The 13,859-nt window shown below is 45.3% G+C and overlaps 1 protein-coding gene across 2 annotated transcripts in view; it reads right to left on the minus strand.

Annotated features, from left to right (window-relative positions):
- BICDL1 (BICD family like cargo adaptor 1) overlaps positions 1 to 13,859 on the minus strand; it is a 172,896-nt gene that overhangs the window by 121,244 nt on the left and 37,793 nt on the right. For both annotated transcript variants that reach the window (XR_014224845.1, XM_082243157.1), the window contains exon 3: positions 1,180 to 1,296. Coding sequence is in view for 1 of the 2 variants with exons in the window: in XM_082243157.1 (XP_082099283.1) it covers positions 1,180 to 1,296 (117 nt within the window). In the remaining variant the exon portion in view is untranslated. The remainder of the gene's footprint in view (positions 1 to 1,179; positions 1,297 to 13,859) is intronic.

The following is a 13,859-nucleotide window of genomic DNA, read 5'->3' on the forward strand; positions in this document are numbered from 1 at the left end:
ATACAACGGCTCAACAGGAAGGATTTCCCCAACCACATTGAGTGTGTGGATGAGGGAATCAGGCCAACCTGCTTCTTGAACAAAAAAAAATAAAAAATAATAATGTATGGGCTGCCTAAAGGAATTAGGACTTCATGGTCAACGAACTAGAATTGCAGTGAAATACCCCAGTGGGAGCTTGTAAGAGTCTGATAACATGATGTGCCCAAATTTTTAAAAGAAGTTCCACCAAAATATGCTATTTAAGTTAAGATGTGCTTAGTCACCTGCCCTTCTATATACCTCAGGACATCCAATGGCAATATTTTGTAGTCCTTCTTGGGGTGTTCCCAATATTCTCAATAAATTCCAATAAGACAGGAATTCAGGTCTGGAAATTTACAGCAGAATTTATATACCTACATTTTGTACAGTTAAATAAAAGTGCACTGCTTCAGCCCTCAAAAGGCTCGACTAATATGCTGGAATTAGATGCTCAGAGTCCATCAAAGACAGCTTAGTGTAATCCAAAGGAGAATCCACACACTGATGATGACTTTACAGGCAAAAATGTAATCAACCAACCAGTCTATGCACATGGTCCCACCCCCACGACCACTCCTCTGACATGTTTCACCGATGGGGTTAATTATAGGGGAATAGGGGATAAGATGGTCAAGGGGAGTGAGACATTTAAGACCACACAACCTAATTATGATTTTTGCTATAGACACCTTTCCCCCCTATATTCCTGTGAATACTTGCACATTATGGCGATACCCCCCCCCCCCTCACTCAATAGTACATAGTTTCACTTCAAACATACAGAGTTACCACAAAGGGTTACTGAGATATATAAGAAACCAATAGGTGGTTTAACTCCATAGCAACTACCAAATACTAAAAGAGCAGTTTTGATTGGACTGTTCCCTTTGGGAAAAGAAATAAGGAAGCTGCCATTGCTGACTTGTAATTAAAGTTGCATTATCTAGGGCTGTTACCCTGATCCTGGCTACTGTGCGTATTAAGACAATGACCTGTTACAAGCATGCAGCCACTGTTGTCTAAGAAACTCTGGATGCTCAACCTGAAGGCTCATTCCAGGTCATTCGCTTACCAGGTAGTAAATCAGGAACACAAGAAAAGCCCTGAAGCCTGCACCTTCCCTCAATGCTATAACTTATATAAGTAGAAGCTGACCTCTGATAGAAGATTTTCCAGCCGTGAAATGTGTTGACTTGTAGATGTACTCTTCTCACGGAACTCCTCCTGCAGCACACTGACCTGCAGTGACAATTGTCTTTCCATTTCTGTAGCCTGTTTATAGAATTACATAGAAAAATGAAAGTTATCATGTAATACAATAAAACATTTTTTTTAATTCAAAACAGAAAACACAATTGTAAGAAATAACTTACAGGCTAAATTTGGAAGCACCCAACACAGTCCTAGGCCTAGGAAGCTTGATCTCTATGTACACTTTTCCCACATAGGCAGTATCGCTTAGACTAAAATAGTTGCTGCTAACCTAACCTTTTTTTACATCAGACATTTTCCTTCTCTGTTTAATGACAATATTTTGGATAAATTAGGAAAGGTCCCCTACAATGGTAAAAAGGAATTGAAACCCCTAATATATAAAGGGAGACTGTAGGATACAACCACTGCATCATGGGAAATTAGCATTCTTACGAGGACTTAGGATCAAATAAGGTTTTTGTATGTACCATAAAATCAATTTCTTGGAGTCCATTAAGGGACACAGTAAATTAGATATAATAAAGTTATACTGCCAACTACAGATGTTTAGAACACTGCTAAACAAGAATTGTAAGCCAGCAGCTGCATCTACCTCATCTAATCAGCATGCCTCAGGTTTTTAGAAAAGCAGTACCAAGGGCAAGAAACACAGAAGGGTGTGACCGTTTTCCTTCAATGGACTCCAAGAATTAGATTTTATGGAAAGTGCAAAAATTAGATTTTTTTTTTTCTCATCAACTGAGACACAGGAATTCAGATACAGTCAGCACATCCAACTAGGGGTGGGCAACAGCCACTGAAAGGCATGTGGAAAAGGACAGGGAATGTCTGCAACTGCAGCCCTCCCTTAGGCAGGCTATACACAGTTCAAACAGCAGGAACCGGCTGAGATTCGGACTGTGTATGGGCAGGCTGAATGTACCAAGTTGATAGATCGACAACCAAGCATACTGAGATTTACCTTTGTTTATCACTAGAGGCTGCTATTGCATGCTGGGTTTTACCTACAATTATCACTAGCGGCTGCTATAGCCTCTCCCACTGGGAGTAGACAATGGCCCAGCAGGAGGGATTCCTGCATTAAGACTGTATATTTTTACGTCAGTAAATTATTTATGCAGACTTACAAACCTACTCACAGGTCCCTTTCAACCCCTTTTCAGACAAGTTCAGCTATGTGTTAAGAAGGGCCGATTATTCATAAGAACTAAATTTTACATTAATGCACAAAGAGCTGGTGGTTGGAAGAACTGGAGTAAACTATTTTCCATCATGTAAAGGTGAATGTAGGTTTCTTTCAATAATGTGACAACATGTGGCCATTGTATATACAAATAGCAACAAACTAAATTCTTAAAATGCTCACCCTGATTTTCAGAAGACTATTTCCAAAAGGAACAGAGGATTAATTTTAGTGCTTGCTAACCAAAGCTTCAAAGCTACTTAGCTCAATTAGTTTTGGCATTAGTAAACACCACAGAGGTCATTTAGGTTAGGAGGACAACAAGCAGAAGAAAATGAATGCAATCTTGTTTTGGTATTCTTCCATTCCTAATAATGGTTTACATTCCTCAGCAATTTCCCATTAAAAAAACATCTAAACCTAATATTCACAAAAGTTCTTTATTTTAAAAAACCTTGACTGCAAATACTTTTTCCAGACATTTACAGTATCTAACAAAAGTGAGTACACCTCTCACATTTTGTAAATATTTTATTATAGCTTTTCATGTGACAACACTGAAGAAATACTTCTTTACTACAATGTAAAGTAGTGAGTTTACAGCTTGTATAACAGTGTAAATTTGCTGTCCCCTCAAAATAACTCAACACACAGCCATTAATGTCTAAGCTGCTGGCAACAAAAGTGAGTACAACCCTAAGTAAAAATTTCCAAATTGGTCCCAAGTAGCCATTTTTCCTCCCCGGTGTCATGTGACTGTGTTACAAGATCTTAGGTGTGAATGGGTAGCAGGTGTGTTAAATTTGGTGTTATCGCTCTCATACTGGTCACTGGAGGTTCAACATGGCACCTCATGGCAAAGAACTCTCTGAGGATCTGAAAAAAAGAACTGTTGCGCTACGTAAAGATGGCCTAGGTTATAAGAAGATTGCCAAGCCCCTGAAACTGAGCTGCAGCACGGTGGCCAAGACCATATAGAGGTTTAACATGACAGGTTCCACTTAGAACAGGCCTCGCCATGGTCGACCAAAGAAGGTCAGTGCACGTGCTCAGCGTCATATCGAGGGGTTGTCTTTGGGAAATAGACATATGAGTGCTGCCAGCATTGCTGCAGAGGTTGAAGGGGTGGGGGGTCAGCCTGTCCATGCTCAGACCATACGCCGCACACTGCATCAAATTGGTCTGCATGGCTATCATCCCAGAAGGAAGTCTCTTTTAAAGATGATGCACAAGAAAGCCTGCAAACAGTTTGCTGAAGACAAGCAGACTAAGAACATGGATATCTGGAACCATGTCCGGTGGTCTGATGAGACCAAGATAAACATATTTGGTTCAGATGGTGTCAAGCGTGTGTGGCAGCAACCAGGTGAGGAGTACAAAGACAAGTATGCCTTGCCTACAGTCAAGCATGGTGGTGGGAGTGTCATGGTCTGGGGCTCCATGAGTGCTGCCGGCACTGGGGAGCTACAGTTCAATGAGGGAACCATGAATGATAACATGCACTGTGACATACTGAAGCAGAGCATGATCCCCTCCCTTCGGAGACTGGCCCGCAGGGCAGTATTCCAACATGATTATGACCCAAAACACACCTCCAGAAAGACCAATGCTTTGCTAAAGAAGCTGAAGGTAAAGGTGATGGACTGGTCATACATGTTTTCAGACCTAAACCCTATTTAGCATCTCTGGGGCATCCTCAAACGGAAGGTGGAGGAGCGCAAGGTCTCTAACATCCACCAGCTCCATGATGTCATCATGGAGGAGTGGAAGAGGACTCCAGTGGCAACTTGTGAAGCTCTGGGGAACTCCATGCCCAAGAGGGTTAAGGCAGTGCTGGAAAATAATGGTGGCCACACAAAATATAATTTAACTTAGCGGTGTACTCACTTTTGTTGCCAGCGGTTTAGACATTAATGGCTGTGTGTTGAGTTATTTTGAGGGGACAACACATTTACACTGTTATACAAGCTGCTGCACTCACTACTTTACATTGTAGCAAAGTGTAATTTCTTCAGTGTTGTCACATGAAAAGATATAATAAAATATTTACAAAAATGTGAGGGGCGTACTCACTTTTGTGAGATACTCTATATATTCTAGTTAAAAAGATGTTCTGCAGTGTTAATTAGTTTATTGACAGGAAGTCAGTTGCACGTAAAAAAAAGTCTAATCTTTTGAAACTGGCACCTCAAACAGAATTACGATTAGCACACACAAATGCGATTTTCAGTGATTCAGTTTGTGGCATGAAAATGTATATTAGGCAGATTTGTGAGATTTACTGGAGTATTAGTATGTCTGAGTATTAGCAGCAAACAGCTTGCTAATTGCACTTATCAGTATTGCTTTCCAGCATTCCGCAGATAGGATGTTGTAATGCAATACAATAATGTGTGTAATATTGTAATAAAATAATATGGTGTAATTATTCAGGTTTTGACAGAATATAAAGCATAATGGATTAAACATTAACACTTTTTAAAAATTACTTTATTTATTATCAATATCATCATTACGTTTTTTTATCCAGTGTTACCGCAACACATTAACTCACTGTGTAGTTGGGTTGCAGTGCCATTCATCTAGCATGGCACCCCAACGATTACATACAGTAGCTGCCAAATCACCTGCAGTGTATCACAGGCACATTCTGTGCCTCAACAAAAGGAGAATGCATGCCCCATGTGTCATGGGACAAAAGTTGAACTTTAATTTTATTTAAAACATTGATACAAACCTATAATTACCACACACACCATTTTGCAAATTTCTGCCAATACAAAATGTCCTTTTTATTGTAATCTACAGCTATCAGTGATTTTTAAAAACTGGCAAAAATCAGGTGTGGCTTCTTTGTAACTATGTCAACACTAGTGCCATTCGGGGCATTCCTATGTGTGTACAGCATTACCCCAACATGTCATTTTACCACTCAAGTGACTGCCTCGCTTCTTTTCCCAGTATTCTAAATACAACACTAGGAATGATTTTGTGAATATAGCATACAGATCTGATACATGAGATCCATGCACTATAAATAACTGAAAAGAAAAGGGTTGTTTTTTGTTTTCTCAGGGAAAGTGGAGTTACAGTTCAAACACAGTACATCATTACATGGTCTCTTTTAAAGAATTTTATTATTCATTTCAAATGTGTTATTTTTCTTTTTAAGTTTAAAATACAGTAGGCAAAAGAAAGTATTCCAGATATGAATCCATTAATAAGTAGTTAAACAGGAGCCAGGTATAGTACTTTTCTGCATTTCTGGTGAGGATGCCATCAGCTGCCCTCCTGCTGGAGGAACACCTCCACTTGCAATAGCATGTGCATATCGGATATTAGGGCTTCCCCTCTAGTGGCTCTTTTGTCATTGATACCTGGGTCCCTCTCTAAAATCACGAGTGACAATTTCCCGTCATCACATTATCTCACCTTGTAGAATTGGGTATAGATTCTTAACAAAGACTCAGAGGTCCTCTGAACAAAACACATGTGAAGATGCCTGGACCTGTTGGCTGACCTATAGGGACTCTTTTACTGCCTTGACTCAACACCTACTGTAAGTGTGTTACACCTATAACGTTTAGAGTGGTTTCTCCATTTGCCTCCCTTTTTTAAAGTTGAACTATAGGCAAAAATGTTTTTTTTTTTGTTTTGTTTTTTACTTTGGATAGAGCAGGGGAGGGTTATAACCCCCATCAGATTTATTTTTTTTTTTCACTATCTGTGTCCCATTTCGGAGATTTCCTTACACTTCCTGTTGCATATCAAAACAGGAAGTGAGAGAAAACCCCGAAATGGGAGTGTCCTCATTAGACGATATCTCCTCATCTATTATTTGTTAATTCATTAAAGTGTATCTTTTCCCAAAAAAGTGCAATATAAAATATTGCAACAACCGCCATTTTATTCTTTAGGGTCTCTTAAAAAATATAAATAAATAAATATATATATGTATATGTGTGTGTGTTTGTGGATTCAAAGTAATTTTCAAGAAAAAAAATTTAATTTCTGACTTACCGTAAAATCAATTCATAACCATTGGGTTATACTCCCCCCTACAGGAGTAGGCCACTAGGCAGAAAAAGAATCTGGCTACGCCTATGGGCAGTCCTAGGGGATACACTCACTCTCCCTGCTATAGGTACTCAGTTTTGTTACAAGCAGTGTCAGAAGAATTACAACTCCACAAAGGGATAGGTGCTGTGTCCATCAATGATCAGAGAAATGGATTTTACGGTAAGTCAAAAATCCCATTTTCTCTTTTGTTCATTGACGGACACAGCTCCTGATCTTCATAACCATTGGGATATCCCAAAGCAGTGTTAAACATTAGGGGTGGAAACAGCAAACAAAATTCCCCAGGCTACACAGTTGCCAATCAGGAAACAGCAGCTCAACCAAAACAACTGGAGCCCACCTGAAAAAAAACAACACACACTCAGAGGATCAAGTCCTCTAAACAGCAGCCTGCAAAACCTTGCGGCCAAAAGAAGCATCCGCAGATGCCAACACATCCACTTTATAGAACTTTGTGAAAGTGTGCACCGACGACCAGATGGCCACCTTGCAAACCTGCGTCACTGACGCCTGATGACGGAAGGCCCAGGAGGCACTAAGTGCCTGAGAAGAGTGCGCCTTGACAAGGAAACGAGAAACCTAACCCCTGATGGAATAGGCCAAAATAACCGTCTGTCTGATCCATCTGAAAATTGTCGCAGAGGAAGAGGAAAACCCTTTCCAAATGAAAATCAGAGACAACCTTTGGGAGGAATGATGGAAAGGGGTGAAGGACCATCTTATCCCTGTGAATCGCCAAGTAAGGTGAATGACAGGATAACGCCGCCAGTTCCGACACCCTGAGCGCAGAGGTAATAGCTACCAAAAAAGGTGGCAACGGAGACCTCTCTAGAGAAACAAAATGTCGGACACCCTGAAGAAAGGTATGCACCAGGGAGTGTGTGGCCAAGGGACATTGGAAGAAGACCACCGACACCTGGCCCCTGATGGTACTCAAAGCCAATTTCTGTTCAACCCCCCGTTGAAGGAAGGTCAAGATCCGAGCCACCGAGAAGGAGCGAGGATGAACCTCAAGAGACTCACACCACACAATGTACGTCTTCCACGATATCCTTCAGCACCTAGCATTCAGCAGCCAAGCTGTCAAAGCCAGCGACTGTAAAGCAGGATGGAAGATTGGTCCTTGGAACAGCAGATCCTCCTTGAGAGGAAGATTCCAAGTATCGTCGGTGACCAGCCGCACCATATAGGCGTACCAAGCCCGGTGAGGCCAGTCTGGAGCCACTAAGATGACCAGAATCCTTTCTGCCTCGATCCTGCGTAGAAGTCTTGGCAGGAGCTTGAGAGGAGGGAAGGCATAAATTAGACGATACTGACCCCACGAGGCCACCAGCTCGTCTGTGACGTCTGCCAGAGGATCCAGTGACAAGAGCCACAAACCTCTGCACCTTACTGTTGAGCCGAGACGCCAACAGATCCACCTCTGGGATGCCCCACCGGAGACACAACTGATGAAACTCCTCCGGATGAAGGGACCACTCCCCTTGGTCCAAAGCCTGCCGACTAAGGTAATCCAACTGCCAATTTTCCACCCCAGGAATGTGTACGGCGGAGTGGGCTGGAACGAACCGTTCTGCCCATCATAGAATGCCGGCTACCTCCAGAGCCGCCAGGACACTTTATGTGCCCCATTGGTGATTGACATTAGCTACGGCCGTGGCAATGTCCAAATAAATGCGCACTGGACGTCCCTAAAAACGATACGTCCAATGGTCCAGGCACAGTCTGATCGCTCAGAGTTCCAAGACATTGATCGGTAGTCTGGACTCTTCCAGTGTCCAGATTCCCTGGGCAGAAATTGTTGCCAAGGATGCCTCCCCAGCCTGGACATGCTGGCATCCATGGTGACCACTGTCCAATACAAGGGGAGGATGGATTTGCCCAGCCGAAGCGTCAGAGAACGAAGCCACCACATCAGGGACTCCATCATTCCCCGACTCAGCCAGATCTGATTGTCTAGAGACTGTGGATTCTTGTCCCATTTGGCCAGGATTTCCCTTGCAGGGACCTCGTATGGAACTGTGCAAACTGAACCGCCTCGAAGGTAGACACCATCAGGCCCAGCACCCGCATGCAAGTCCGGAGGGGTAATCATCTACTGGACAGCAGGAGAAAAATTGCACCCTGCAATTTCTGAAGTTTGTCCAGAAGGAAGGAGCACTCTGGCTAAGGCCAAGTCCATAGTCAGACCCAGATAGTCCAGCTTTCTGGATGGAACCAGAGCAGACTTCTGAAAATTCTGAATCCAGCCGAACTTCAACAGAGTTCGTATGATAATTTCCAGGTTTTCCACCAGAGCAGTAGGGGACTGTGCTCGCAGAAGAAGATCCTCAAAGTACCCCAGTACCGCAATCCACACGTAAAAATCCTAGCACCGGGGCTAACACTTTAGTGAAGACCTGAGGAGTAGAGGCGAGACCAAAGGGTAACGCCACAAACTGATAATGCTCCTCTCCCAGGCCAAAGCGGAGAAATCGCTGGTGACCGGCACATATTGGAATATGAAGGTAAGCATTCTTGATGTCGATAAGAGACAAGAAAATCCCCCTGATGCAGGGATGCCACCACCGTGCGAATTGTGAGGTCCAGCATTGGACACACCTTGCCTTCCTTCCTGGGAGCTGTAAAGAGGTTTGAGCAAAAACCCTGAAAACTTTTCAAAGTTGGAACCTGTACCAGGGAAGTCCACAGGTCCAATGAAGACGTCCCCCCACCCCAAATACGGGTGAAGGTGCACCTTCATGCTGAAGGAGCCTTGTCTGCTGGTCTGGAAAAACCTGCTCTCGGTTTGCCAGTCCAGGTTCGTTTGGATCCTCCAGAGGAGGCCCTGAAAGGCTCCGAGCCCTTGTCAGTCGACCCTGAGGGATGAAAAAACTTCTTATGAACCGAGAAGGAGGGCCCACCTCTATGACGAGGTTCCTTGCTCTTAGTAGCCTGCGGAAGAAAAGTACTCTTTCCCCCTGTGAGACCTTTAATGATGTCATCCTGGGTAGCCCCAAACAGGCGATCCCCTTGAAAGGGGAGATCAGTCAAGGCCTTTTTAGAAGTCTGGTCCACAGACCAGCATTTAAGCCAAAAGACACGATGAAGGACCACTACTGAAAAACAGAGAGCTGAGCCACTAGGGAAGCCACATCCAGCCCCTGGACCAGCTGGTCCACCAGCTCAGCAAAGGTAGGGGGAAGCTGTTCTCCCTCCATGTCCACTGTCTTTGATAGAATGACAGTTGACGAGTTTCGAGGCTTTACCTCTTCCTCAGAGCCAGAGAACCATATCTAGACCACCAGTTTTTCATGACAGCATCTCCCTGGAACAGTATGGGACACTGTAACAATGGACGTTTGAATTTGATATGCTGGTTTACATCTTATGTTTGTGAGTAGCCATTTTTATTTTGTATTAATAAATTTGTATTAATAAAGCCTTACTGAGGATAATGCGCTAGGCCGGTGCGCCCTTTGTTTTTTGTTTGCAGTACTTTGTTGACCACCCCGGTCTTAGAGGGCAGCAAGCCCTAGCCATTGGAGATGCCAAGTAAGAGTTCCGTGATAGGAGTGGTCTGGGAGCCCTGTTTCTGAGCGCAGGAGAAAGGTGATATGCATCGCAAATTTGTTTTAGAGGAAGTATACCCCCTGGGACTGCCCATAGGTGTAGCCAGATTCTTTTTCTACCTAGTGCCTTAGGGGGGCAGTATAACCCAATGGTTATGAAAATCAGTAATGGTGTCAGTTAATGAATGAAAGAAATACTGATTTTAACTTGTAGGCAACAAGTGCCATAAAAAGGCTTAGTCTTAAGGCTCCATGTACACGGGACGTTAGAAAAAACGTGCTGCAAAGCTAGTTCTGACGCAGGGAAAACGCAGCTGTTAAACGTGCTTTCAGTAGCTTTTTCCATTGGCGTTTTTGCACGTTTGGCCACGTTGCTTTTAGCAGCGTTTTTTCTGCCTCCATTCAAAATCAATGGTTCCCTATGGGAGCCTATTGATTTGAATGGAAGGCGCACCGCAAGTCAGATCAGGATGATCCAACTTGCGGTGTGACTTGCGCTGTGAGAATCTTTAGGGGGAACTCCACGCCAAAAATGGGAAAAAAACTGCGTGGGGGTCACCCCCAGGTTCCAAACCAGGCCCTTCGGGTCTGGTATGGAATTTGAGGGTAGCCCCACGCCAAAAAAACGGCGTGGGTTCCCCCCCATAATCCATACCAGACCCTTATCTGAGCATGCAGCCCGGTAGGGCAGGAAGGGGGAGGGGATGAGCGAGCGGCCCCACCCCCCCGGACTATACCAGGCCACATGCCCTCAACATGGGGGGGTGTTGGTGCTTTGGGGCAGGGGGAGCTCTGCACCCCCCCTCCCCAAAGCACCTTGCCCCCATGTTGATGGGGACAAGGGCCTCATCCCCACAACCCTGGCCGGTGGTTGTGGGGGTCTGCGGGCAGGGGGCTTCTCGGTATCTGGAAGCCCCCTTTAACAAGGGTGGCCCCCCAGATCCCCTCCCTATGTGAATGGGTATGGGTACACTGTCCGCTCTGGTCTTCTCCCTCTCCGCTCTTCTTGTCTTCTGCTCTTTTGCTGTCCAATCTTCTGCTCTTTTGCCCTCGGCTCTTCTTCTTCCTCCAGTCTCCGGTGATTATGCCGGTCTCCGCAGCTTGTTATATAGCCATTGTGGGCGTGGCCGCCAGGTGACGTCATCAGGAGACCCCGCCCCCTCATGTCACAGGTGACGTCATCAAAACGTATAATGTGGCTGAACGTACTTCATCACGTTCGGTCGTGTTTTTGCGTTTTAAACGCCGAGAAACACACGTTCGAACGCAAATAATTGCGTTCCAAAAAACGTCCCTGAACTCAACTGCCTGCAAATGACTGTAAACGACCCTGTGCACATGGACAAATAAGATAACATGCAGGTGGGTTCAGGGGCTTCTGAAAAAAACGCCCAACTGCTCCTAAACAGGCATTTACAATGTCCCGTGTACATGGAGCCTAAAGTGATTAAACTGCCCTCAACAGAAGTTCATTCCTTCGATCTAAAAAAACAAAACAATTTGTTGTAAAACATTGTGTTATCTCCCAGCCTTAGCAATGTTGATAAACATGTGCCTAAGGCTTTTTTTTTTTTTTTAGACAGCTGTGAGCAAAGAACAGCACTACTCCGTGTAAATCGAGGAAATGCTGTTTTAAGAATGCGGGGGGGGGGGGGGGGGGGTAGGGTGACATTCAGTCCATGCACTTAGAACCAACGTTCTATCAGTTAGGTGACATTCAGTCCATGCACCTAGAACCATAGTCCTATCAGAGTAATGCCCCGTACACACGTGCAGATTATCTGAAGACTTTTGTCTGCAGACTTACCAAAACCATATGAGGTCAAACCTAAACACTTTCAATTTGTATGCAATCCGGCAGGCCCTTGCACTACATAGAAAAGGTAAGTCTGCAGACAAAAGTCTTCAGATAATCTGCACGTGTGTATGGGGCATAAGGTGACTTTCAGTCCATGCACCTAGAACCAAACATCTATCAGAGTAGAGTGACATTCAGTCCATGCACCTAGAACCAAACTTCTTTTTTTTTTTTTTTTTATAATTTAAATCTTTTTTTATTTTATCGTTGCTGAAAGTTACAAACAATGTGTTACAAAATATCACCCAAAAGAGCGAGAAAAAAAAAAAAAGCACATTCCGGCAACACAGATACAATTATCAACATCTTCCTAATCTTAAATGTATTCAACTAGAAAGAACATGTTATATCATATCTGCTATAAATCCCCCTCCCCCCCTTACCTGTGAAGAAAAAAAAAAAAAGGAAAAGGAAAAACCAAGGGTGAGTGAAAACCAGTGGCGGCTGGTGAAGTTTTAAGATGGGGGGGCGCAAGACCCCGCCCTTCTATTTTGGCCCCTCCCATTTCTCAGAAGCCACACCCCTTATAGACCCCACCCATTTTGTCTCCTGTATTTTGCTTGCGTGAACCAATTCTCCCAATATATCACATATTAAGGGCTCCATCAGTACTAGTATATCCCATAATAGGGAGCAGGGGCCCTATTATGGGATACACTGACAGAGTGGCACAAACCCCACAGTACAGGCCCCTTGTACAAACCCCACAGTACAGACCCCCTAGCACAGACCACACAGTACATGCCCCCTTTCAATGTAGTGACCAGCGTACATGCCCCCTTTCAATGTAGTGACCAGCGTACATGCCCCCTTTCAATACAGTGACCAGCGTACATGCCCCCTTTCAATGCAGTGACCAGCGTACATGCCCCCTTTCAATGTAGTGACCAGCGTACATGCCCCCTTTCAATACAGTGACCAGCGTACATGCCCCCTTTCAATGCAGTGACCAGCGTACATGCCCCCTGCAGAGGTATGGCAGTGGGAGAGATGGGATCAGGCAGAGGGATGGTGGTGGGAGAGATGGGATCAGGCAGAGGGATGGTGGTGGGAGAGATGGGATCAGGCAGAGGGATGGTGGTGGGAGAGATGGGATCAGGCAGAGGGATGGTGGTGGGAGAGATGGGATCAGGCAAAGGGATGGCGGTGGGAGGGATGAGGGCATGAGGCAGAGAGGGATGGCAGTGGGAGGGATGGTCATGGGATGAGGCAGAGCAGAGGGGGATGGCGGTGGAAAGGCTGGATGGATGGATGGTCATGGGATGAGGCAGAGCAGAGGGGGATGGCGGTGGAAAGGCTGGATGGATGGATGGTCATGGGATGAGGCAGAGCAGAGGGGGATGGCGGTGGAAAGGCTGGATGGATGGATGGATGGATGGTCATGGGATGAGGCAGAGCAGAGGGGGATGGCGGTGGAAAGGCTGGATGGATGGATGGTCATGGGATGAGGCAGAGCAGAGGGGGATGGCGGTGGAAAGGCTGGATGGATGGATGGTCATGGGATGAGGCAGAGCAGAGGGGGATGGCGGTGGAAAGGCTGGATGGATGGATGGTCATGGGATGAGGCAGAGCAGAGGGGGATGGCGGTGGAAAGGCTGGATGGATGGATGGATGGTCATGGGATGAGGCAGAGCAGAGGGGGATGGCGGTGGAAAGGCTGGATGGATGGATGGATGGATGGTCATGGGATGAGGCAGAGCAGAGGGGGATGGCGGTGGAAAGGCTGGATGGATGGATGGTCATGGGATGAGGCAGAGCAGAGGGGGATGGCGGTGGAAAGGCTGGATGGATGGATGGTCATGGGATGAGGCAGAGCAGAGGGGGATGGCGGTGGAAAGGCTGGATGGATGGATGGATGGATGGTCATGGGATGAGGCAGAGCAGAGGGGGATGGCGGTGGAAAGGCTGGATGGATGGATGGATGGTCATGGGATGAGGCAGAGCAGAG

Source organism: Pelophylax lessonae (assembly GCF_965119305.1).
Source record: "Pelophylax lessonae genome assembly, chromosome: 1".
Lineage (NCBI taxonomy): Eukaryota > Metazoa > Chordata > Amphibia > Anura > Ranidae > Pelophylax > Pelophylax lessonae.